This window comes from Leuciscus leuciscus (genome assembly GCF_965113295.1).
Source record: "Leuciscus leuciscus genome assembly, chromosome: 15".
NCBI lineage: Eukaryota > Metazoa > Chordata > Actinopteri > Cypriniformes > Leuciscidae > Leuciscus > Leuciscus leuciscus.
Window position 1 is genome coordinate 37,011,538 of NC_138739.1, and position 27,105 is coordinate 37,038,642.

At 35.2% G+C, this 27,105-nt stretch overlaps 1 protein-coding gene across 6 annotated transcripts in view; it reads left to right on the plus strand.

The window, feature by feature from the left end:
- dock3 (dedicator of cytokinesis 3) overlaps window positions 1-27,105 on the plus strand; it is a 204,258-nt gene that overhangs the window by 71,681 nt on the left and 105,472 nt on the right. For all 6 annotated transcript variants that reach the window (XM_082137785.1, XM_082137786.1, XM_082137788.1 and 3 more), the window contains exon 4: window positions 19,934-19,989. In XM_082137785.1, the coding sequence (XP_081993911.1) occupies window positions 19,934-19,989 (56 nt within the window). The remainder of the gene's footprint in view (window positions 1-19,933; window positions 19,990-27,105) is intronic.

Below are 27,105 nucleotides of genomic sequence, written 5' to 3' on the forward strand. Positions count from 1 at the left end.
TTTTTACAGTGTACAATAGTGATTTGACATTTGATATTGGTTAAACAATTATTAATACAGTATTTATTCATAGATCTGAATATACATTCCTAAATGTGAATATTTAAGTAAGACTATAGATTTATTAAATATATTTGAATATATTTATGAATCTGAATATATATATGAGGAGCTCTTTTCCAAAACGCTAGAAATCCATTTAAATAGTTTTCAGGAAAATATATTTTTTTACCTAGACCCACACATTTTGTGTATATTCAATTTATCCTGTTAAAATGTTTAGTTTTTTTTGGCTCAGTCTGAACATGTTGAACAATGTAATATTGTTCATAATAAATTCAAAGTTTTTTTTTTTTTTTTTTTTTTACGCTATAAATCCATCCATTTTTTTCCAAAACGCTATAAATCCATAAATCTTTTCCAAAAATGTATGGTTTGTCTTTAAATAAAAAATAAATAAATACGGAATTGAGCATCTGGCGCGAGTGATTTGAGGGTGAGATAGAGAGAGAATTCTGATTAGTCCAGAGGATGTATCGCGTTTAGGCTAAAAATAGGTTTGGCGCTTATCGCGGTTTGGAAAGGAACTGCATCATGCAGTACATTTTAAACAAGGAAATATAGCGATTTGGCATGAACCGTTGATGGAGCAGTGAATAGGTTCAGTACACAGCAAAATGACATGACAAACTCATTTTTTTTTAAATAGCATTTATCGCGTTTTGGAAAAGAGCTCTTCATATATATCTTTACATTAGAATATGTTTTGCAAAAAAAATCGCTACTCATGTCACGGTGTGGTGCAGGCAGAAGAAGAAGAAGAGGAGTCAAAATACAAACTTTTACTTACACTATAACTCAAACAGACACATAGGAGACGGGCAGAAGACGCACGCACGCACAGCAATGAGCAAACTCAGACATCGTTGCATATATCTCACTTTGGCCATCCGTTAGGCGCAGGTGTGCCACGCTGCATGCCAGTTGACACTTTACTCGAGGTGAGAATCCATAGGGCTGCCTTTGTGTTCACTGTATGTGTGCATACCATGTCGCAAGACCTCAAAGTGCCCGCCGGAGGTGCCCGTGATGCCCACTGCAAGCAGAGTCCTGAGCAGCGCGGTCCACGGCCAATCCTTGCTAATCTTCTGTGGAGGTGACACTGAGCTGGCACCTGTTCCTTTATTCCTGTGCCAAGCCTGCGCTGTGAGAACCACAGGGTTGTGCTCACAGTGTGAATGAGGTGGGAAACTCATGCCATTACCTGGAGCTGCGAGGAAAAGCTTGCCACCCAAACTGCTCAGAATTCCTGCTTTCAAGAATGGGATTTCTACCATTTCAAACAGGAGCTGTGAAAATCACTTTACTCATAGTTGGCAAAGTAGAATGACTCGCTGTGTAAATTAAATCTTGTTTCTTACGTAAATTGTTGCATCATACATCCCTAATCAATTTGTTTACAGAATTCATTTTTAATCAATTGCAAAGGTTGTACAAATATTCTTACATAAACTCATTGTGCACCGCAGATACTCTATAAATAAAGGCAAAAAAGAACAAATTTGTGTGTAAAATGTTCATACAACCATTATTACGTAAATTGTTGTATCATATAGTATCCGCACGTTTGTTTCCAGAAGAAAATTCGGTGTAAATCATGAATAAAACCATTATTTTAATGTGTCCGTGTTACAGTGTAATTATACATTTAAGTTCTGAGTAATAATTAACTACATGTACTTAATAAATATGGTTAGGGTTAAGATTCGGTTTAGGGTTAGTTGCATGTAATTATGCAACTATTTGTAGTTATTAGGGTTAATTTAATTTATGTTATTGTTACAATAAAATTACATATATTTAATTACTGAGTAATGTTAATTAACAACATGTACTTACTATAAGGTTAGGGTTCAGATTAGATTTAGGATTTGGTTGAGGGTTAGTTACATATAATTATGCATAATTTACTGTTTTTACTATGGTAACATATTTAAAAAGGACACTGTAAAATAAAGTGTTACTGTAATTTGTTACACTGAGAATTTGTTTAAAGAAGAACAAAATTGACAAAATTTCTTTGTAAAATGTTCGTAAAAGTGTAGAATGAATTTTTGTGTAACGTGTAACTTGCGTGAATTTTCAATGTTTAGTGTCCTCGCATTTCTTTACAGAATACATTTCTAAAATGTTCATTAAACCATGCGTACGTAAATGAAACAATTCATAAAGCAATTGTAGTGTAACTTTTACATTTTTGTTATATAGCAAATTTCTGTTGGTAAAAACAATTTATTTTATTTTTTTGACGTAAATCGTCAACACATTTGTTGCACATTCAGTTAGAAAATTATGTTTTACCATTCCAACGTAAACTGCCTCATTCAGTGCAAACACATTTGCAAATTTCAATACTTCGGCCCTTTTTACACCTGGTATTAAGATGCGTTTTGGTCGATCGGATCACAAGTGGACGACGCTAAATACAGGTGTAAACAGGGACTAAAACGTCTTGAGCTTGTCCACTTTCGACCACTTCCAGAGGTAGTCGAAAACACATTCGACCGGATTGCTTTCGTAGAGTAAACACTCATGTGGTCGAATTTGTTCAAACAGTCACATAAGGGGGGGGGGGGTCTCCTTACCCATTCAGAAAAGTTTTCTCTTTTCGCCCAGTCTGAGTTGGAATGGTGCGTTCACACCAAACGCGAATAGAGCGTCTGGTGCGAGTGATTTCAATGTTAAGTCAATGCAAAGACGCGTTTGCGCGCGTCTGGAGGTCCTGCGGGGCGAATTAGGCGTTGTAAATCGTTTTTTCTTTGACACTGGTGGCTCATCCGATTTTGTTGTGTTATCCTCCTCCTCCGTCTCTCCCCCCATTTCACAAAACTGAGTAAATAGAAAGCTAGCGAGGAACTGAACTCACACTGTTTCATCCTGGATGTGTGTGGATGCATGCGACCGACAGGCAGTTGCTAGGCGATAGGCGACAAGTTGAGCTTCCAATCAAATAAAAGTAAACGCCTGGCATTGGCCAATCCACTGTTTTACCCGTTTACAGACCCAGGATTGGATGTACACAACCATGAAGAAAACACAGTAACAGTAGAAGGAAACGGTTTAATTTGAAACCAGGAAATTCGACTTTATTTTCACATTTTCACAAAACAACGGGACAATTCGTGTCCCGGGAAAGAATATACATTTTCCGGGACTGTCGCTCAAAAAAGAGAACAATCCCTGGAAAACCGGAACGGGTGGTAACGCTAATGGGACGTGCACTAGACAGACGGGATTTAAACTTTGTCGACTGAAGACCCAAGTTTGGTTTGAAGGTGAAAAATGTACCTAGCACAATGTTCTCTCACCATTCCCTATTTCTAACACACACACACACATTGTTCGGCTGGTCTTGTTTTTCATGTTTTTCCGTCGTCTCCGCTCGTGTTCATATGTAAATTGCACGAGTTTATTTCATCCATTAGATTGATAGATCTGAAAAAGCCCATACATTTACCCGCCCTAGACCCTCCCCTCGAAGAAATCAGGACAGAAGTGCTTGAAAGTGGACAGAAGAGACGGATTAAAACACCAGGTGTAAACGGGAATGTGTCTCCTTCCTCTACAAATGCATCTTAATACCAGATTTAAACAGGGCCTTTGTTAACAGAACAAATTTCTGTGTATGTCTTTTACAAAACCTTCACACAAACTGAACTGTGACTGACAGCACAACACAGATGCTGTTGGGAAAGCTCAAGCTGCTATAACCCGGAACGTTCCTGTGAGACACTTTTAGAGGTGTTCACGATAATGTGTGATCTCATTAGAGTTGCTTGTAATCAGTGTGTCATTTACAACAGGTGTTTGAAGCTCTTCTTCTGCCCTGTGAGCGTTTGCGTGGTGAGGCAGCGTCACGCCGCGAGTGATCGTTTGTGTTTGGCTTCACTATTTTGAATCTCTTTGCCTCGCTCCCTCGATCAATTATTGCCATCAGAAATGTTCCACCCACTCTCGTCTGCCTACACACTGACACCCCAGAGCCCACGGGGCAGCGCCGGGAGTGTGTCTCGAACCGCTTTCTGCTGACGGAAACCTCAGCCCAGAGAAAGAGAGCGAGAATTGAACTTGTGAAGAAAGTCAAATCATTCAATCACAGGCAGATTTGTTTGCCATTATTTATGGATTTGTTTGTCAGAGAGAAATACTGAGTGGTAAAGAATAGATTATACAGAAGTCAGCTTGAATCGACGGCTTCATTTAGAAAAGCTTACGCTGCCTAACCATAATTGCGATTAGATTGACAAATAACAAATAAAATGGTTTTCTCATTTTCGTAATGGCTATTTTATATATATGTGTGTGTGTGTGTGTGTGTGTATATATATATATATATATATTGTATACAGTAGTTATATAATAGTTGTCTTGACATATGATTGTTAGTCTTAAGTGTCACTTTTGATCAATTTAATTCAACCTTTCTGAATGAAGTATTAATTTATTCCCAAACTTGATCTATGCTATCTATGCTGATCATTTCCTGACAGGATGATTTTTGTTACTGCATTACAGTATTTTCTGCATTATGCTAATATGAATTTGGGGGGTTAATGGTGTGCTTAATTAAGATTTTTATTTTATTTTATATATGTTATGTTTTATTTTATATAACAGACATAACATAATTAATAATGTTATAATATTTATATTTTTTATTTTATTGTTGTTGTTATTATATATTTTATTTTTTTATTTTTTTATTTTGCTCATGAGAATTTGGGGGTTGAGGGTGTGCTTAATTGTCATTAAGATTTGTATGCTATTTTTCATTTTATTCTAATTTATTTAATTTTATCGCATTTTTTTAATCAATTGTTATTAAGTTTCTTATTTTATTTTCTATAAAAAAATTGTTTGCAATATGCTAATGATAATTTGGGGGTTGGTTCAATTTTAGTAAAAAATTATTTTATTTTATTTTAAATTACAGATAAACCATTTATAATATTTATAATAATGTTATAATATTTATTATAGTTTGAGTGCCAAATAAAATATGTTGCTTTCATTTAGGTCTACAAACGTTTTTATAAAATGACAAAAACTAGTTCTGTTGCAAAAATGTAATACCAAAATATAGTTTAATTGCATTACAATTACATTTGCTGTATATATTTGCCAACCAAAGTGACTTAAATTGCGTTGTAAGTGTACATTTTATTAGTTGATGCATTTCCTGGGAACTAAACCCATGACCTTGGCATTTCTATCTAATTGGCTTGACTTCTAACATTCATTCTGCTGGAGTGTTGCCCGACCTCACATCATCTGTTAAAAAGAGAAGACATGACATATATAACCGCCTTAAAGACAGGAAAAACAAACAGCCTGCAAGATTAGCACAGACAACACAATGAGCCAAACAATATTTGATTGACATGCGTGTGCAGATTTCTGAATGCCTGTGCAGCTGCTCTTCACTACAAGTACTGACAAATAGACAAAACACACTTGCGATATAATGAAAGCTTTTCCTGAACACTTTGTCCAAGATTTTCACTCACATGTTGCAATTATGTCAATTTCATATTCTCTATTGTGCAAACTCTGTAACAAAAGATAGAGTGTGGGAAGTGTTTATACATTATTTCTACTCTTTTGGAGTTATTGAATTACTTGGACAAACTTTAGAATTTTAGAGTATTTTATGAAATAATGGCAGTCCAAATGAAAGTGAAGACATTTGCCCACAAACTTCTATATTTGTATATACACTACCATTCAAAAGTTTGAGGGCGCTAAGTTTCTGGATAAAGTCTCTTATGCTCACATTATTTATTTACTTATTTATATATATATATATATATATATATATATATATATATATATATATATATATATACAGTACAGGCCAAAAGTTTGGAAACATTACTATTTTTATGTTTTTGAAAGAAGTTTCTTCTGCTCATCAAGCCTGCATTTATTTGATCAAAAATACAGATTTTTTTTTTTATATTGTGATATATTATTACAATTTAAAATAATTGCTTTAAATTATCATTTATTTCTGTGATGCAAAGCTGAATTTTCAGGATCATTACTCCAGTCTATCACATGATCCTTTAGAAATCATTCTAATATGATGATTCATTATCAAAGTTGGAAACAGTTCTGCTGCTTAATATTTTTTCATAACCTGTGATACTTTTTTAGGATACTTTGATGAATAATAAAAAATAATAAAAAAGAAGCAAATGTTTTAAAAATATAAATCTTTTGTAACAACAATATACACTACTGGTCAGTAATTTGGGGTCAGGAATTTTTTTTCTTTCTTTTTTTGAAATAAATCAATACTTTTATTCAGCAAGGATGTGTTAAATTGATAAAAAGTGATAGTAAAGAAGATTTATATTGTTAGAATTTTTTATTTTGAATAAATGCAGTTCTTTTTAACCTTTTATTCATCAAATATATTAAGCAGCAGAACTGTTTCCAACTTTGATAATGAATCATCATATTAGATTTCTAAAGGATCATGTGATAGACTGGAGTAATGATCCTGACAATTCAGCTTTGCATCACAGAAATAAATGATAATTTAAAGTATAATAAATTGAAAACCAATTATTTTAAATTGTAATAATATATTTTTTCTGTATTTTTGATCAAATAAATGCAGGCTTGATGAGCAGAAGAAACTTCTTTCAAAAACTTTTGGCCTGTACTGTATATATATATATATATATATATATATATAATATCACATTATTTTGTAACATTATAAATGTCTTTACTGTCAGTTTTGATCGATTTAATAGACCTTTGCTGAATAAAAGTATTGATTTCTAAAAACAAAACATGTACTAACCCCAAACTTTCGAACGGTAGTGTAAGTAAATATTTTGTTATAAACTTAAAATGTTGTTTTCTTATACTTATGATATTATAAATCACATATAGTTTATTTTATTCCATTGGTGTTGATTCTAAGACATCATTTCTCCATGTGGTCCATTGTCAAATTCTTTACTCCGAATCAAACTTTTTTTAACGATTTAGAACCGATTTAGAACCGATTATGTGAGAAAAACAGGGGAAAAAATATTGAGTCTACACCACTGACACCGCAGGTTTTTAGACTTTTCCGCGCTGAAATCTGGGACGTTCTTCTCCACAGAAGGAGAGCTGCTATTCCAGAATCCAGGCCACTGTCGGCCGGGTCTCCGGAGAGAAATTCCTGCCGATTAGAACAGATCATTACTCCTCATGGCAGAGGGAAAAGCAACCTGCGGCGCACAGGGAGGGAGAGAGGTCAACAGAGAGGGTCTATAGACGGCCCTTCACACAAAACCTGCCTTTTTATCAAGATGAATGAGGGCAGGGAAAGATAGCTTTGTTACTCTGATGAATTTAAACCTGACGTATTGGTGTCTCTGCCTTGTCATCGCCTCTATAAAAGCCTCTCTAGGGGTCAGCCGGCAAATCTTGATTTCCTGTAGCTGTTTTTGGCTGTTATGCTATTTTTAGTTCCTTCAGTTTCTCTCTCGTGTTTTGCTAACAAACATAGATCAGTAGTTCAGGCATACATATGGATAACCGATTCTTGATAAAAGAAGCCTCTTATGCTCACCAAAGCTGCATTTATTTGATCAAAAATACAGTAAAAAATTTTAATATTATTGCGATTTAAAATAACTGTTTTCTATTTTAATATATTTTAAAATATAATTTATTCCTGTGATCAAAGCTGAATTTTCAGCATCTTTAGTCCAGTCTTCAGTCACATGATCCTTCAGAAATCATTGTAATATGATGATTTGATGATGATTTCAAGAAACATTTCTAATTATTATCAATGTTGAAAGCTTCTGAGAATTTAGAAATTAATTATATCATTTTTAATATTAATATACTTTTATGCAACATTCTATAGTGTGTAATGTTGCTGTTTGAGCATGAAAATGTCTGCAAAGTTACAAAGCTCAAAGTCACTCCTGAGGGAGTTATTATATCTAGTTCAGTCATGAAACTCTAGAGGGCGCTGGTCCTTTACATGTGATCTGCAAACAATTGCATTATTACTACATGGTAATTTGCCTCTGCTGATCCTGCAGCCAATGAGATTGCTTACTATACAATTAAATAGTATGGTTCAGTGTTTTTCTGTAAGTTATCTGCTGCACGTTATCAGACTTTCTCTGAACTCCTCCACCTCCCCAGCTCCACCTGCCTAGATCTACTACAGGATTTGTGTATGTCTATGCATTGTGTGTGCTGTGTGGACATGCTGGTTACTGTAATGTATATAATCATGCATTTACTCATCTCACAGATTCCGTATTCCTCAAAATAAAATAAAAAAAGTTAAATGCAAACTCAAAATAAGATTTAAACATGCAATAAATATGTTAAATTACACAAATATACTTTATGGATTGAATCTTACTTTATTAACCTGTGTCTTTGTTGCTGACCTTCAATGATCCAATTCAGCCATATGATTAAGCAAAAATGACTAGATAAACATCCTCTTCTTCTGTAATCCAGAACGGCAGCACAGCTGAAAGGTTTGTTTGAGCAGCGCCCTCTACTGTACAGGCGTGAATGTGCATTTTCTTCAGCCTGAAAGGACTTTACATTTGCCAAAGATAGAACTTTTGTGTTTTTTCTTATTAAAAAACAAACAAGCAAGCCCAGCCCAGTTGAGGAAAAAAGTAGTGCAAAACACATTACTCTCTATAAAAAGTCAGTCCCTCCAGTTTTTCGCGACTCCGCGATCGCTGAATACAACGCAAAATCAACAAAATGTCGAATTTTTTTGCGATCCTGCATAATTCCTAATTTAACCGCAAAATAATCACAAAAATGAAAAAGACCTCACAAAACATTAAAGTATAATCACCCAATTGAAATATCTCTAGTTTAATTAAAGTTTCAATGCATTTTTACATGGATACAGATGTTGCGGGAAAAGGGGAAACTCCTTTTGCTCGATTTACTGAAGCCTATAATGTAAAACGCATTTTGCAGCTGCACAGCTAGCACAGTGAGTGTCTGGCTCACTCATTGGCTGTGCTGCGGCAACTGCACATCCAATGGCACGGGCGCCTCTATTACACATGACTTCACGTCAGAGCCCGCCAAGGGGGCACGGCCTTAGCCTATTTTAGTCCCCGAAAAACGCCATTTTAGCAGGTTTAACGACTGAAGCGACATCTTGCCAGGTTCTATAGTGCAGCCGGCTACGCAATACTCGTTCCCTACTCTCAGGGAACTGAGGTTACGATAGTAACCGAGTAGTTCCCTTTCGAACGGTCACTTTGTATTGCGTATACGCCATGCAAAATGCCGCACTATAAGTAACTGGTTGCCTGCAGCTCAGGACCCCTCAACTCAGGATTTACACACAGTTCTACAGTATAAATTACTACACCTGCTGTTAATATTTACTTAAATCAGGTAGAAAAATTGCCCATAGGTTGTTTTAAAAGTTAATTTGATGAGAATTTGATTAGACCAAAATAAACAAGCTTTATGCATTTTGTTTGTGATTTGTGTCATGTATGACTATTGTGCATCTGACATAATACTATTATGGTAAATGTGATGTCCTAATTATAAAATATAAAAATCGCAGATTTTTTCACAAATTTCTGGAAATTACCACCACAAAATCAGTCATTTTGATCGCAAAAATCACACAAAAATATCGTGAAATCCTGGAGGGACTGAAAAGTAACTAAGTAACGCATTTAGTTACTTTTTTAGGGAGTAACACAATATTGTAATGCATTACTTTTAAATTTAACTTTTTCCCATCACTGGAATTATGTCATGCGCACAATTTAAACTACGTATAAGTAAGTTGTAAAAACAAATTATTAATTTGTGGCAATGATAAACATATATTTTCCCCACATGTCATGTGCGAGGCTCTGTAATGCTGCAGTATTTTGTTTAAAAAACCTTTTAAAATGTGCAATACTTAAATCAAAACTACAGTAAGAGGAATATTATCCTTTTTTAAATAAATATAATGCATTTTAGGAAGTAATTTGATGCCAGTTTTACTCCGCTGTCATTCAGAAGTCAGTATTAATGACTGTCAAGAGCAGTGCGCAGTGGGAAAATCGGCTTTCAGAAGCTTTTAATTATTTACACGCCTGCTAAAACTGGAAACCTTGAAGCTGTCTGGCCTACAAAGAACTGCACGATCACCTTCATCACTGTATATGTTTATCAAGTTAGAGAGGAGCTTAATCCAGCTCATTAAACTCATTTGCTCCCTAAAATGAATACTCGTCATATGCCAAAAAGTGAGTAAATTGGCTCTGACATGTTTGTTAGACTCAGTTTTCACTCCGAAACTAAATGTTGAGACACATATACGTGGAATATTCCTCGCTTTGAGCTGGCAAAACAAAACATGAGATGAAAATTGCATTAACTTACAAAATAAGACATATTTTCTGAGAGAAACAAAACGTTCAGTTGGAAATAATGTAGGGCAGGACTTCATTTTATTGAATGGGGAATAGAGGGTTATGATATTCATACTTAATATTGTTTTCAGCTGGAAAGTTATTTATGAGTCTGAGAAAGTTATTGCATTTTGATGAAAAACAAGCATTTTTTTTTTTCTTTGGGAATAACTTGGACTGATAAACATTTATTAGGAAAGTAAATACTCAATTTTTATTTCTTTAAGCAAAGAAATATTAGTGTTATCAAGAGAACAATTACCGTCAGGAGTGATTCTGACACGCGGAAGCTGCTCGCTATCTTTCTTCGCTCTTTATCTGCTTGCAGCGGGATTGCTGTTGTTATTTGTCTCGGCGTTGACCTTTTCTGCTAAACGAGCATTAGGCTGCTGAGAGCGAGGGAAGGGAAGCACACTCATCTTTGTTTGGCCCTCTAACTGAGAGCAGAGCTGTTAGTTACAGGTCAGCAGACCTACCCATACGCCTATAAACTCACATGCACTACCTGCCATGGATACAAATGCACTGGAATACACAGAGTGAAAGTTTAAAAGGTGGATGTTATGTCTAGCAGAGCATTTATATCAGAAAACTTGTATGTAAGACCATCGCACTGAGCTGAGATCCGTCAGTTATATTCTTAGGCTACACAGTTTGGCCATTTTGAGAAAATCTTTGAAAAAACGTAAGTATATGTTTTGATTAAACTGTGGCCACAATTTAGTAAAATGACAACGATTATTAATTTTGGGGGGAAATGCACTACAAGTAACGCAAGTTACATAATCAGATTAATTTTTTCAAGTAACAAGTAACACATTACTTTTAAATTTACAAGAAAATGTCTGAGTTACATATATAAATAAGTAACGCAAATGCACTTGGTAATAATGTCAAATTTAAAGTTTTACTTTTAAAATATTTTAAGTATACTAAATTGCAACTTCAATACAGTAATAAAGTGTATTTTAGTTTATAAATGCTTGTTTGGCAGTATACTTTATGTGTATATCAGCCAATAGAAGTAATTATAAAACTTAAGTATATGTTTTGATTAAACTGTGGCCACAATTTAGTAAAATGACAACGATAATACATTTTTTGGGGAAACTCATTACAAGTAACGCAACTTACATAATCAGATTGATTTTTTTCAAGTAACTAGTAAAGTAACACATTACTTTTACATTTACAAGAAAATATATGAGTTAAATATATAAATAAATGTTAAATAAATAACTTTTAAAATATTTTATTGTCAAAAAGCACATTTAAATTGAGCTCTTTGTGTTTGGTATAAAGTTTAAACTATAACACATTTTGATTCAATTGTAAATAACATGCAATTAAGTGTCCAAAACATTATATTCAGTTCTCACTTAAGTGTATTGTTTTAAAGTATTTTAATTCTGAAATAAGTACTCTTTTTAAAAGTATGCTAAAGTATATTTCTGTTTCCCAAGGGAACCAACCTTTTTTTTTGTTCTTTTTTTTTTTTTTTGTCACTAGCATATAAACTAATTTAATCATAAAAAAAAAAAAATCACTTTTAGCACTTAGACTTAAAAACTGCTCTGAGAAACAAACCAACAATATTTGATGACACATCCTGCACTACACAGATTTTTGTCCAATCAGATGCTTGCCCCTCCCCCATATTCAACACAAAATATAGTGTGCATTCAAGCCATGTCGTAATTACTGTAATTATGTTAGTAATTCACATCCTCGTAGAACTCACAACTTGTAAACTGGGAAGCTCCGGCTTGTACCATGTGACCGCTGTACGTTACATATTGTCATCTCAAAATAACCGTAATTATGGCATGGCGTGAACACAGCTATATTGTCTGAAAACAAGTGTTATTATCTTACACAATTTTGCTTCTCAAGTAAATTTACTTAAGGTTGTTTAAATAATGTTCTTTTGGCTAGATGTTCAGCTAGTTAGCATGCTACTTTGTGCTACAACACTGTGTGTCTTACTGTTTTTTTTATTTCATTCTTCAAAAATGTTGTTTCATTTAAAATTGCGTGAAACACTTAATAAAATACATTGAAAGATATGATTTCATTGAGGATTTGAGGAAAAACTTCAAAGTGCGTTTCATAAACTTGCACGCTGCACGCTAGCAGTGTGTTTGTTTTTTCATGGTTACATTAAATGTGACTCATTTTGTTCCTGTGAGTCATTCGTCTATCAGGAGATATCAAGAGATATCTTCTGTTCAACATGGCCGCAATGTTAATGTAAAGCAGTTTCTTTACAATACGTGGAGTTAGTAATATCCGTGCCAGAGGTTTATTCCCACGGCTTACTGTTTTCCATTTGCATGCTAGCTTTTGGTTTAGCGAACTTAGGTTGTTCATATTAGCTTGACCCTGCCAAGTCAAGATTCTTAAAGGAGAACTGCTCACATGCTAATATGGATGTGGATTATGATTTTTCAAAGCTTTATTGTCTCATTAGAAGAGCTGGGTGGCTTAAAGTTCATCTTACAGGCCTAAAGCAGATTTTACAACTTCCTACTTGGAAAAGCACAATAGTACGCCAGTTAAGGGTGGATTTAAAACTCTGAAACTTAAACGCACAGATGTTCCTTCATTAAATGAACCTGTTTTATAAATGTTTGCAGGAGCGTGAAAAACAATAACTTATAATCTGTTTATAATCATACACCTGCAGAACAAAAGCTAGCATTGCTCTGCATGATTTTTGGCGTGAGATTTTAAAGGGATACTTCACCGTTTTTTCATATTAAACTATGTTATTCCCTTAACTAAGACGAGTTGATACATACCTCTCTCGTCTCAGTGCGTGCACTAAATCCCTCTGTCTTGCGGCGAAACTTTGTTAGCCCAGTTCATTTAATATGGGCCAAGCAGAGAAGCTACCAAACACCTCCACGTTTTCCCTATTTAAATACAGTTACTCGCGAAGTGTAACTCGACCTAGGACGGTGACACAAAACAAAACGTTGCGCTTTTCTAAGCTGGTAAAATGGATAACTATTTTGTATGGCGGAATACCATAGCAAGTGCTTGTAAGCACTTCGACTTGGCGCAGTAATATCTTCACTCGTGAAAAATCCTCTCACCGGCCCCCGCTCCCTCTAGTGAAGATATTACTGCGCCAAGTCGAAGTGCTTACAAGCACTTGCTATGGTATTCCGCCATACAAAATAGTTATCCATTTTACCAGCTTAGAAAAGCGCAACGTTTTGTTTTGTGTCACCGTCCTAGGTCGAGTTACACTTCGCGAGTAACTGTATTTAAATAGGGAAAACGTGGAGGTGTTTGGTAGCTTCTCTGCTTGGCCCATATTAAATGAACTGGGCTAACAAAGTTTCGCCGCAAGACAGAGGGATTTAGTGCACGCACTGAGACGAGAGAGGTATGTATCAACTCGTCTTAGTTAAGGGAATAACATAGTTTAATATGAAAAAACGGTGAAGTATCCCTTTAAACACCTGCAAAGCTAAGGGAGATTTTACCGTTTTGTCATCAAGTGTTGGGAAACATAAAAGGCATTTATAGTTGAAAGTCAGAGATATCAAACTGGAAAATCTGACTTTGGATGAAATGTTGGATTAGCTGTAAAAACCTATTAGCAGTACATGACATAATTTTAGTTATTCCTCAGAGGTTTTAATATAACTTTGAGACCGTAATAAGTCCGTAATTAAGACGTTTTTACACTAAACATTACTGACATTACTGATTTATTTAAAAATATGCAAGTTGCATGATAGTTTTTTTTATATTATATTGTATTACATTATTATGTTGTTACGTTACGCTACGCTACATTACGCTACGCTATGTTACGTTACGTTACGCTACATTACACTACGCTACATTACGCTACGCTACATTACGTTACGCTACGTTACGCTAAGCTACGCTACGCTACGCTACGTTACGCTACGTTACGCTACGCTACATTACGCTACGCTACGTTACGCTACGTTACGTTATATTATATAACTTTGGTATTTGTTTTATCACTGGCCCTTTAAAGCATTTCTTCCTGACTCGGCTGTCACTTTCACTGTCCTTCATGACACATGCTGCTTTATTTCCAGCACTCAGTTCTGGTGCTCAGGATAAAAATAATAAAATAAAATATATGCTTCTGGCACACACACACACACACACACACACACACACACACACACACACACACACACACACACACACACACACACACACACACACACACACACACACACACACACACACACACACACACACACACAAATACTGATAACATGAGTTTCAGCAGATGGAGCTGATGTGTACACACACACACACACACATCTGTGCCGCCGCAGGGCCTACAATAACATCTCGTCTCAGTTCAGCTCATATAGAGCCGCTGCATTATCTGCCTCAAAAATGGAAGCTGAACGCAGGATAAAATGACAGTGCTTGAGATGTGGATCAGCGCGTTATTCACACGCAGTCTGGAAATGCCACACGCCACGCCTGAATTATTAATCAAACCGGCAAGGCGTCTTCAAGTCTTTTTGGTAACCCGTTTTCTTGTCTTACTCTTTTTGTTAAGTTTCTTAGTCCTGTTTAATTTAAAAAATAAGATTTTTGGGCGTTGTGGTCAGAGCATATGAGCGGAGTGGAGCGGTGAGAATCTCCGCTCATCGCTCACGGAACTGTTCACCCCTCCGCTCCCCCGCTCAAAGCTACATCAGGCCGCTCCGCTCATTTTCGCTCAGCGCTCAACGCAGTTTGCTTCGCGCTCCACTCAAATCGCCCCCCGCTCGCTCAAAAAAAGGAAAAAAATCTACATGTATATCACTTGTAGCGGTCCCCAACCTTTTTTGCGTCACGGACCGGTTTAATATCAGACAATATTTTCACGGACCGGCCAAGGTGTGGCGGATAAATAGGCTACAACAAAATAAAATGATACGAACGGCATAAAAAATGGGGTATTTTTTTTAAATAGCCTATAATAATAAACGTGAATCCAATATGTGTAGGCCATATACTAGCAACTTTATTAGCAGCGTCCTCTAACATCTCGCCTAAAGACAACTGAGAAAGTCTGAACACAAACAAAATGCCCTCAAAAGAAAAAAATCTCCATGTTTTCGGTGCTGATGCGTTCATGTAACATGTAGGCCTGGGTGGCACTGCCAATAACGCACCTAAAAGCTGTCACAACGAACCGGCAAAATGAATGATTATGTATATGTAAAATATAGCAGGAGACATTTTAATTGTTTACTAATAAACCATTTTTTTTATGTCTGTGTCGGCTGGAAAGATGACTCGCGATCTTCGCAGTATTGAACGCCCCAGAGAGAAATGCACATACGGATTACATAAGAGAGCAGTCTGTTTTCTTTCGTTTTGAATTGTTCTGTTTAAAAGTAGACATTTCAAGCTTTATATATAGCCTATGTCTCAGGTCTGTCAGGCAAGTAGGCTATAGGCCTACGCTGAGTTTCGGTTCATTTATGAGACAAACTCCAGGTTCACCCGCCGGCGCCTTCGTGTCGTGATTATCTATTTTCTAATATATTTACTTATTTATTAAATCCAGACAATAATGGTTGATGAAACACTGATCAAAATTAAGATACAATTAATACAAAACGAAATTAAATTTAAAGACAGGCTTTGTGCTTTCTGTTTGAGGTCTCAGTGAAAGTTTTAAAGCAGTCTTTTAGTGCCGCTGTCAGAGCGCTCACGTCCGTAACGGAGAACTGTCCCATCTGTAACATTTTTTTTTTTTTTTTTTTTTTTTAAATTTCTAAATATGCGACTTATAATCCAGTGCGACTTAGGCTATGCCTATATATGTTTTGTATTCTTCATGGCGCATTTTTTGACTGATGCGTGGCGTGAGCGGAGCGGAATTGGAGCGGGAAATAGGGCGACGCTCCGTCCTTTTGAAATTGCCGCTCTGCGCTCTGTCCAAGATCCGCCCGCTCACGCTCCCCGCTCGCTCCCGCTCCACTCCGCTCACATGCTCTGGTTGTGGTAAATCTCATAAAACCTGTGACGAACTTTTCACGGTCAAATCATTTTCTTTTTTGCTGTTATATTTTCCATTATTTCTTTATTTTTTGGCATGAATTTATGGTCATTTGTGGAATTATTGTAATACTTATATTATTTATCATTCATGTCACAATGAAGCACATTTTACACAACTGTCATTACCATAATGCAACAAAATCTAAAATAAATAGTTAAAAAGAACAGCATTTATTCAATACAGAAATGTGTTCCATCACTTTTTTTTAAAATCAATTTAGCACATTCTTGCTGAATAAAATTATTAATTTCTTTCAAAACAATTAAGAAAATTAAATAACTGAGCCCAAACTTTTGAACGGTAGTGTATATTGTTACAAAATGTTTCTATTTGAAATTTATGCTGTTCTTTTTAAAACTTTTTAGTTCATTAAAGAATCCTAAAAAAGTATCACAGGTTATAAAAAAATGATATTAAGCAGCACAACTGTTTCCTACATTTATAATAAATCATCATATTAGAATCATTTCAGAAGGATCATGTGACTGGAGTAATAATACTGAAAATTCAGCTTTAATCACAGGAATAACTTGTATTTTAAAGTATATTAAAACAGAAAACCATTATTTTAAATTGTAATAATATTTTAAAATATTACTGTTTTTTTCTGTATTTTCTATCAAATACATGCAGGCTTGATGAGCATAAGAGACTTTTTTCAAAAACATTAAAAATAGTAATGTTTCCAAACTTACTGTTTATTTGAATGTGCTCTAAAATATCATACTAGCGATTGTTGTAAATTGTAATTGTTATAAAAAATAAAATAAACACCTAATTTATTACGGTAATGAGAATTTGGGTTGAAAATAAACCAAAAAAAAAGATATATATTAGCTTTTAGGGATGAAATAAGAACATGTCTTCATTGACATAACTGACATTTGTCCTAAAGGGGAATTTTGTTTATCATCTTTTATTTTATTTTATTTTTTATGACAATCAAGCACATTTTACACAACTGTTATTACCATAATCCAACAAAATCCCACCACTTTTTTGGAAAATACAAATAGAAAAAAAAAATAATAATAATGTCTGAACACATTACGGTTATGAGGAATTTGGGGTGACATAATTACCAAAGGGTATTGTGTCAATGATTAAGCTTTCAATTGAAAATGTATGCATGTAATTCACATGACCAACATGAAAAGAGCTCTCCTCAAGTAATAGGAGGTCTTCATGTATGACTGTAAGAGGCGATTAGCGAGTGACCGCCCATCTCGTGAATGCTAACATATGCTGGTTTGTCATCCTTGCACATGGAAGCCTTCCTCCAGCAGATGGAGGTTTGTTCGAGAGCATTTGGTGTCCTCAATTACTAATTATCCTGACCTTTGAAAGGGAACAGCGAAGACAATTAGACAACTGTATGTGGCAAGAAACTCCACCATCTGGATTCTTCCGCTGAGATGTTTGTGTGGCATGTTCTGTGCATCCCCAGAGGAGGAAAACATCAAAAACGAGATCTCAAATGTTTCTCCTAGACATAAATGAGATTACTGTAACATCAACTAAAACTAAAGACCCCGATGGTCTCATGTTTGTCTCCTCCTAAAGTTTCAGACAAGAGCTCAACAACATCACACATATAGGCTCAGATTTTTCTCAGCTAGAGGAGATCTCACATTTATCTCTTTTAAAGTTTAGAAGAGACCTCAACAACTTTGTATACAATCCCTAAATTCAAAGTTTAAGTCTATATTAAGAGTGAAGTTAAGCAGAAATTAGGTTAACATTACTCTTAATTGCTGACAAACAAGAGGAGACAAACGTAAGAGCTCCAGTGTATCTGGGGAAAGAGAAAAATATGAGCATAATGTGTGTTATTATTGGCATTTTAGGAGAAACATCTGAAATGCTGTTGATATTAAAATGAGAGATATATGAGAATCATAACTAAGTCTCCTGAGCTTAGGAAAAGCAACCACTGAGCAATCATTTTTTCCCTTTGGGTCCGTACATATCACTGTTCTAAAGCAACTTACATGATTAATTATGCTTTTATACCCCCTGAATTCCTTAGATTGATCACTTTTTGAATAAAGCTGAATAAACTGAATAGTTGAATGAATACAGTGTTTTCCTGGTCAAGATTCAATGTTGTGTAAATCTAAAATGAAAGCAAATGAAGACTTTTTGTTAAGTGTCTTGGTTCTCAGATTTTGTCCTGAGAAAGAGACCATGATAATCTTGTAAGTCTAGTTAAATCTCGCAAAAGTTTCAGAACAGATTTTAAATGTCTAAATGTCTCAGATTTTCCTAGATATACAATTTGCAAACAAAAGTCAGAAATGTCAACTACATTTTGCTTAAAAGAAGTGTAAAAGATTATTTTCACGACAAGTACATTTACACATTTGTGATTACAGTAATGCAACAAAATCTCACAAAAGAATATATTTTGAAAAATGTTCACCTGTTTTTCTTGCCTATAATGAAAGTCAGTGAGGTTTAAAACAGCATTTGAACTCTTTGAATTTGATTGTGTAGACAAACGAAGTGAGACTGAATGAAACTAAACAAAGCAAACTGCACAAAACAAAATAAAATGCTCTAAATGAATCAAACAAAACGCACAAAAACAACGAAATGCACAAAACAAAGAGAAATTCACAAAACAGAACTCAGAAAACAAAACAAAACGAAGCAAACAAAACAACATACAAAACGAAACAGTCAAAACAACACACAAAACCACAAAATGCACAAAACAAAACTCTCAAAACAAAATGAAATTCACAAAACAAAATCAAACCAACAAAACGAAATAACAAAAAAGAAATTCACAAAACAAAACTCAGAAAACAAAACAACACGCAAAATGAAACACACAAAACAAAATGCACAAAACAAAACGAAATTCACAAAACACAAAACAAAACACAAAATGAAACAAAACACTGAGGAAATTTTCAGAATCCCTTCTTTTGTGTTCCGCAGAATAAAGTAATGCTGTTTTATAATGACATGAGGATGAGGAAATGTATTATTTTTGATAAATACATTTTTTTGGGTGATCTCTTTAAGTCATGATAGTTCATATTCAACTGTCCCTGCTTCCACTACACTCCTGACACTGATATTAGGCAAGTATGAGCACTCTGAGAAGAACGACTCCTCTTCTTCGGAGGAGGAACTTGAGCTTTGACACGTCTAGTCGAGGAACCAGGAACTTCCCGAGATTGATTCCGCCTCAAGCAATATAAGCACATCAAGTAAAGATTATGACATGGTCTTCATCCAGCAGGGCCACTGAATCATATTCTGCTTGGTCACATTCCCAGAGACGCCCATGGCTGAGCGTCCACTCGCTCTCTCCATGGAAGCTCATAGTCGCAGAAGCAGAGATGTAATCTTCTTCCCTTTTGTTTCGCAGGGAATCTTCCCAGCCGGCTACGTCCACTTGAAGAAGGCTATCGTCGCTAACAGAGGGTAAGTGTCCTTATACTGAATTATGTCAAAGCTGTTCCCTCAATAGAGAACAAATGGGTCGGAGGAGGAAATGTGACACAGAGAGAGACGGATGTTAGAGAAACGGATGTTTTATCTCAATCCTGTTATTCCCTTTCTCCTATCCTACTGTCCTCGTGAGTTTCGTCACATGTCTGAAATGCTGAGATTTCATCTTTCGGAAGCTCTTCTACTCTCATTTTCTCTCTATTAAATATTTGCTACAGATATTGAGCTCTTGGTGGTTCAAACACTTCATTTATTGTATGGCATTTTGTGGGATATAATTGATTCATAATTGAAATAGGTTTATATCATCTTCCCTTGTGGAAAATAAGTGCACTTAATTGAATTGAATGTGCAGTTTTTTTTATAAACTGTACAGATAATATTAATTAATTAAAAGGCCTTGTTACAGTGTGTCAATGAACAATGTTTACTCGTTCTACCTGTTACCTGGACTGAGAGATTTCACGTTTATTTGTCAGAAAAGTACTTTAACAAGCCTCAGGGCTTTCGTAAAAACTACAGATTATAATTTTTTTTAATTTTTGAATCCTCGCCCACGGACCGTCAGATCGGCAGAGGGTTATTAACAAAACAGTTATTTTAAGGGTAAGTTTATCACTGAAAATTGTATCGCACTATATATGAAGAGTTCAGATGCCAAAGCCTCTAATACCCCTTTTCCACCAAAAAAGAACTGGTTTGGAACTGGTGCTGGTTCAAAGTTGGTTCAACTTGCGATCCTTCTCAGAACCTGTTTGTTTTTCCACTGACTAGAGAGCCCAGCGAACGACGTCGTTACGTCACTGTGTACGTTGCCATACGTCTTAGCTTTCCCAGAAACATTTGCGCCAACTTCAAGCACGACAATTACAATGGCGGACATCATCTTTCTGAAAATGTTTCTCCTGGCTTTGCGATCCTATATTGGGGTCAGAAGAAGACGTTTAGAACACATTTGTGCTGCTCGTCTGGATTACTATAGACGGAGGTTACGTTCAAGAAGAAGTTCGACAATAACCCCGCCCCCAGCCCCCGACGTAAGCATGACGTGGTAAAAGAACGGTTCTAGTCCAGCAAATAGTTGGTGCCGCTTTGGAACCAATTTTCCTGGCCGAGAACCGGTTCTTTGGCTGTGGAAACACAAAGAACTGGTTCGCGAGTAGGCACCGGCTCCAAACCGGCACCATGAGCACTGCCTTGGTGGAAAGGGGTCTAAGTGCCATCTGAAATTTTCTTCTAAAATGATCATTTTTATCAAGCTTGTATGCTTATGTTCAGTTATTTCACTTTAATGGCAATGAAAATTACCTATTAATTGTCATTAAAGTGAAATTACTGAACCTAAATATATGAGCTTGATAAAAATGCAAATTTTAGAAGAAAATTTCAGATGGCACTTAGAGGCTTTTGCATCTGAAGTCTTCATATACTCTATAAAAGAAGTATAAGTATACTTTAAAGAAGTATACTTATTTTGATGTGTCGACTAACACTTAAACACATGTAAAGTACTTTATTACAATTTTATCTGCAGTGTGTTGTTTGATATAACATTTAAAGTTCAAATATTTTAAATGTTTTGAATTGCAACTTCATCATTATAAATGCATAATTAGAATATATATATATAATATATTTAAATACATGAGATACAAGTGTCAATAGAAACACATTTTAGTTTAATGTTTACTTTAATCTTTTAACTGTCACTATTCCTTTAATTAAAAAGTAACGTTACCATAATGTTTGCAAAGTTCTAAAATGGAATGTTCCCTTAACGTTCGAATAACCAAGAAAATACACTTTTAAAACATTTAAACACTTGATGTTTGGAACATTCAGAAAGTATGCTTTCATAACCCTATATGTACATCAGCAAAACATTTTCAGAACATATTTTTGAGAAGAAAACTTCGAGAGTTCGAGAAAGGTCAGGTTAAGAAGCAGCCTATGTGTGCTTGCACGTGTGCAGCGTAAAAAGAGAGAGAATGGGAAACAGTGAGCAAAAAAAAAGAAGAAGAAAGAAACTTTGGGCTGCCTCTCCCAGTGGGAACTCACTTCTGAAAACACTTGGGGAAACTGCACATCAGGGACTGTCAGTCGGCAGCTTCTCCTGTTTGTTTAAGCTTTTGATACTTTCCAACTTTATGCGCGTGTAGAACTTCACAGTCTTCCCACAACACACGTGCACATGCACACACACACACATCTTTATTGTGTTCAGGCAGAAGGGTAGAGCAGATCCCAGGGGTCGTGTTCAACTGTTAAAGCTATGTAAACTTATTTACAGTCAGCTTTCATTATAGTCTGACAAATATACTATTGCTTAGAAAATTGTGAGTGTTATGTATAAACACCCATTGGCCACATTATTAGGATCGATCCATCCATCCATCCATCCATCCATCCATCCATCCATCCATCCATCCATCCATCCATCCATCCATCCATCCATCCATCCATCCATCCATCCATCCATCCATCCATCCATCCATCCATCCATCCATCCATCCATCCATCCATCCATCCATCCATCCATCCATCCATCCATCCATCCATCCATCCATCCATCCATCCATCCATCCATCCATCCATCCATCCATCCATCCATCCATCCATCCATCCATCCATCCATCCATCCATCCATCCATCCATCCATCCATCCATCCATCCATCCATCCATCCATCCATCCATCCATCCATCCATCCATCCATCCATCCATCCATCCATCCATCCATCCATCCATCCATCCATCCATCCATCCATCCATCCATCCATCCATCCATCCATCCATCCAGTGATATACAGTGTCTTACAATGTAAAGCCTGTTTAGACAGTGACCAAATAAAAAATGTTGTGCACATTTTTGTGACAAAATGTAGGGCTGTCACAATTTGATTAAATTTCATACAAATAATTCCTTTACAGTAATCGTTTTGTCCATGTAAGTAACACTGTATGATTAGGACACATATACAGTACCTCTAAATACAATAAAATGTATGATTATTATTATATTATTAAGCTAAGCTTTGTTATGAATAAACAGGAAAATACAGTTTAAATAATATTTTAATATAATTTAAAGTAATATTATGAATTTGTTAAAATATATAATATCATAATAGTTTGCACAAATATATGTTTAAATATTAAATAAATATGAAACATTATTTACACATTTCTATTATTTTAATTCTCTTTTGTGCGTTGTGTTTATTAAACGAGCCAATTAACAAATTATTAGTAATGATATATAATTATTATTTATAAAAAGCATTCTTTAATCAGCTCACAACAATGAATTACACTGTCTTTCAAAGGTTTGGGGTCAGTAATATTCTTATCCTCACCAATGCATTTATTTGTTTAAGAATACAGTAAAAAACAGCATTTTACTATACATATTATTATTATTTAAAATAATTGTTTGTGATATAATAATGTACTTTTTTTTGTGATCAAAGCTGAATTGTCAGTGTCTTTAGTGTCACATGATCCTTTAGACATCATTCTAATATGATGATTTGATGATCAAGAAACATTTCTTATTATTATCAGTGTTATAATATAGACACGCTCTGGCCCTGGGTAACATTTTAAGGTTGTAATGGTATTTTGACCTATAATGTATTTGGGTGTTAGGTCTTCCACCATATATATATATATATTTTCACTTTTCCACCACCTGAAAAAGTTTGAGAATCGTTTTTGTCGTTAGCTTCAATTACAAATTTGGGTGGCATGTCCCGGTATCGAATTATAGCGTCTCATCAGAATTCAGAAAAAAAAGGAGGATAATGACTCTGTAAAAGCTGTTACTTTGGACACATGTGATGATAAAGCAGAACAAAGAGATCAATCTATTTCCACCGAGTGTCAGAGAAGGACAGATGAAGGACAGTGGAGGTAAAACAGTATGGAGAGATGAATGGACAGGAAGAGCTAAAGAGACAGCAGGAACATGAAGGACAGTCTCAGGGAATTGATCTGTGATGATGTACTTCTGTGCACACTTTTATTTAAAGTCCCCATGAGATGCTTTAACGAACACAAGGTTTTTTTTCTTCCAGATGTATTGTACACAGAATGTTAGCGCAATACTTATCAAAAGGCTTGTCCTTGATTGTATAAATAAGGTGTAAATGTAAATAAATAAATGTATGTGTTATCTGAAAAAATAAATATAATAAATAAATATAAACAAATATTATTTAGACACTTATTTATATTATTTTTGTTATTTTATTCAAACATAGTAAGCATTCATTACTACTAACTTCTTTTTGGAGAGTCACACTAACCTCTGGTCAATGTTTGTGCTTTCTGCATCAGTTTATTTGTAAGAAAAAGAAAAGAAATGGATGGATGGATGGATGGATGAATGAATGAATGAATGGATGAATGGATGGATGGATGGATAAATGAACGGATGGATGGATGGATGGATGGATGGATGGATGGATGGATGGATGGATGGTTGAATGAATGAATGAATGGATGGATGGATGGATGGATGGATGGATGGATGGATGGATGGATGGATGGATGGATGGATGGATAAATGAATGAACGGATAGATGGATGGATGGATGGTTGAATGAATGAATTAATTAATTAATTAATTAATTAATTAATTAATTAATTAATTAATTAATTAATTAATGAATGGTTGAATGAATGAATGAATGAATGAATGGATGGTTGAATTGATGAATGAATGAATGAATTGATGAATGAATGAATGGATGGATGACTGGATGGATGGATGGTTGAATAAATGACTGGATATAATGGATGGATGGATGGATGGTTGATTGAATAAATGACTGGATATAATGGATGGATGGATGGATGGTTGATTGAATGAATTAATGACTGGATAAATGAATGAATGGATGGATATAATGGATGAATGGATGCTTCAATGAATGAATGACTTGATGGATTGATGGATGCATGAAGTAATGAATTAATGGATGGATGGATGGTTGAATGAATGGATGGATGGATGGATGGATGGTTAAATTAATGAATGGATGGATGATGGATGGATTGTTGAATGAATGAATTAATGAATTAATGAATGAATGAATGAATGGATGGATGGATGGTTGGATGGATGGATGAATGGATGGATGGCTGAATGAATGAATGGATGGATGGATGAATGTTTGAATGAATGGATGGATGGATATGATAGATGGATGGTTGATTGAATGAATTTATGTCTGGATTGATGGATGGTTGAATGAATGAATGAATGAATGAATGAATGGATGGATGGATGGATGGATGGATGGATGGATGAATGGATGGATGGTTGAATGAATGAATGGATGGATGGTTTAATGGATGGATGGATGGATGGATGGATGGATGGATGGATGGATGGATGGATGGATGGATGGATGGATGGATGCTTGAATGAATGGATGGATGGATATGATAGATGGATGGTTGATTGAATGAATTTATGTCTGGATTGATGGATGGTTGAATGAATGAATGAATGAATGAATGAATGAATTGATGAATGAATGAATGGATGGATGGATGGTTGAATGAATGAATGGATGGATGGTTGAATGAATGGATGGATGGATGGATGGATGGATGGATGGATGGATGGATGGATGGTTGAATGAATGAATGGATGGATGGATGGATGGATGGATGGATGAATGAATGAGTGGATGGATGAATGAATGAATGGATGGTTGAATGAATGAATGAGTGGATGGATGGATGAATGAATGGATGGATGCTTGAATGAATGGATGGATGGTTGAATGAATGAATGACTGGATGGATGGTTGAATGAATGAATGAATGGATGGATGCTTGAATGAATGGATGGATGGTTGAATGAATGAATGACTGGATGGATGGTTGAATGAATGAATGACTGGATGGACTGATGAATGAATGAATGAATGAATGAATGAATGAATTGATGGATGAATTAATTAATTAATTAATTAATGGATGGATGGATGGATGGATGGTTGAATGGTTAAATAAATGAATGGATGGATGGATGGATGGATATAATGGATGGATGGATGGTTGATTGAATGAATTAATGATTGGATGGATAGATGGTTGAATTAATTAATTAATTAACCCTGATGTGTGCCGGCGTCCCTTTGTAGATTCCGTGTATGCCGTCACGTTACATCATGACGCAACACCAATCAGGATTGGAATAGTTTCATTCATGCTTCAGACTCTACGCTGGGGTCATTCCCCAAAGTGTCTCACTCTCATCGACGCAGTGTCTCGTTCCCTTCTCAGGGAGCAGGGGTTACAGCCGTAACCTGAGACGCTTTATTTGTAAAATAAAACATAAAAAAACAAACAAATTATTTGTTTATTTTCTTCATTAGTTTTATTTGTAAAATAAAACAAAAACAAATAAATAAATAGTATTTATTATTTTTTATTTAAATATTGTAACCATTCATTACTACTAACTTTTTTTTACACACTAACCTCTGGTCAATGTTTGTGTTTTCTCCATTGGTTTACTGTAAAATTAAATAAAATAAAATATTAAACATAAAAGTATTTAAAGCATAGGTGAGTACGGGCAAAACAAACAAGATACAGTTCCTTCAATGACCTGTAGATGGCGACATCACGTTTGTTATAGCAGAAATAAACAGCAGCAGAAAAAGTTAGGAGCCCAGTAACAAGAATAGTAAATCAAGGTAGACAGGTAAAGTTTATATGGGTACCAGGACATGTTGGGATAAGGGGGAATGAATTGGCAGATAAATTAGCAAAAAGGGCATTAACAAAGGGAAATATAGAAATGCAAGTTAGTATTAGTAAAGCAGAGGTTAAAAGTGTGATATGGGAGAAAATAAATCAAAAGTGGCAAGAAAGTTGGGATAGAGAGGGGAAAGGGAGACACTTATATCAAATTCAAAGGGACGTTAAAGATACAAGGGTTGGAAGTGGAAATAGGAGAGAAGAAATGGTGATATCTAGATTAAGATTGGGACATTGTTTACTAAATAAAACGCTTAAATTGATAGGGAAACATAATACTGGACTATGTGATGGATGCCAGGAAGAGGAG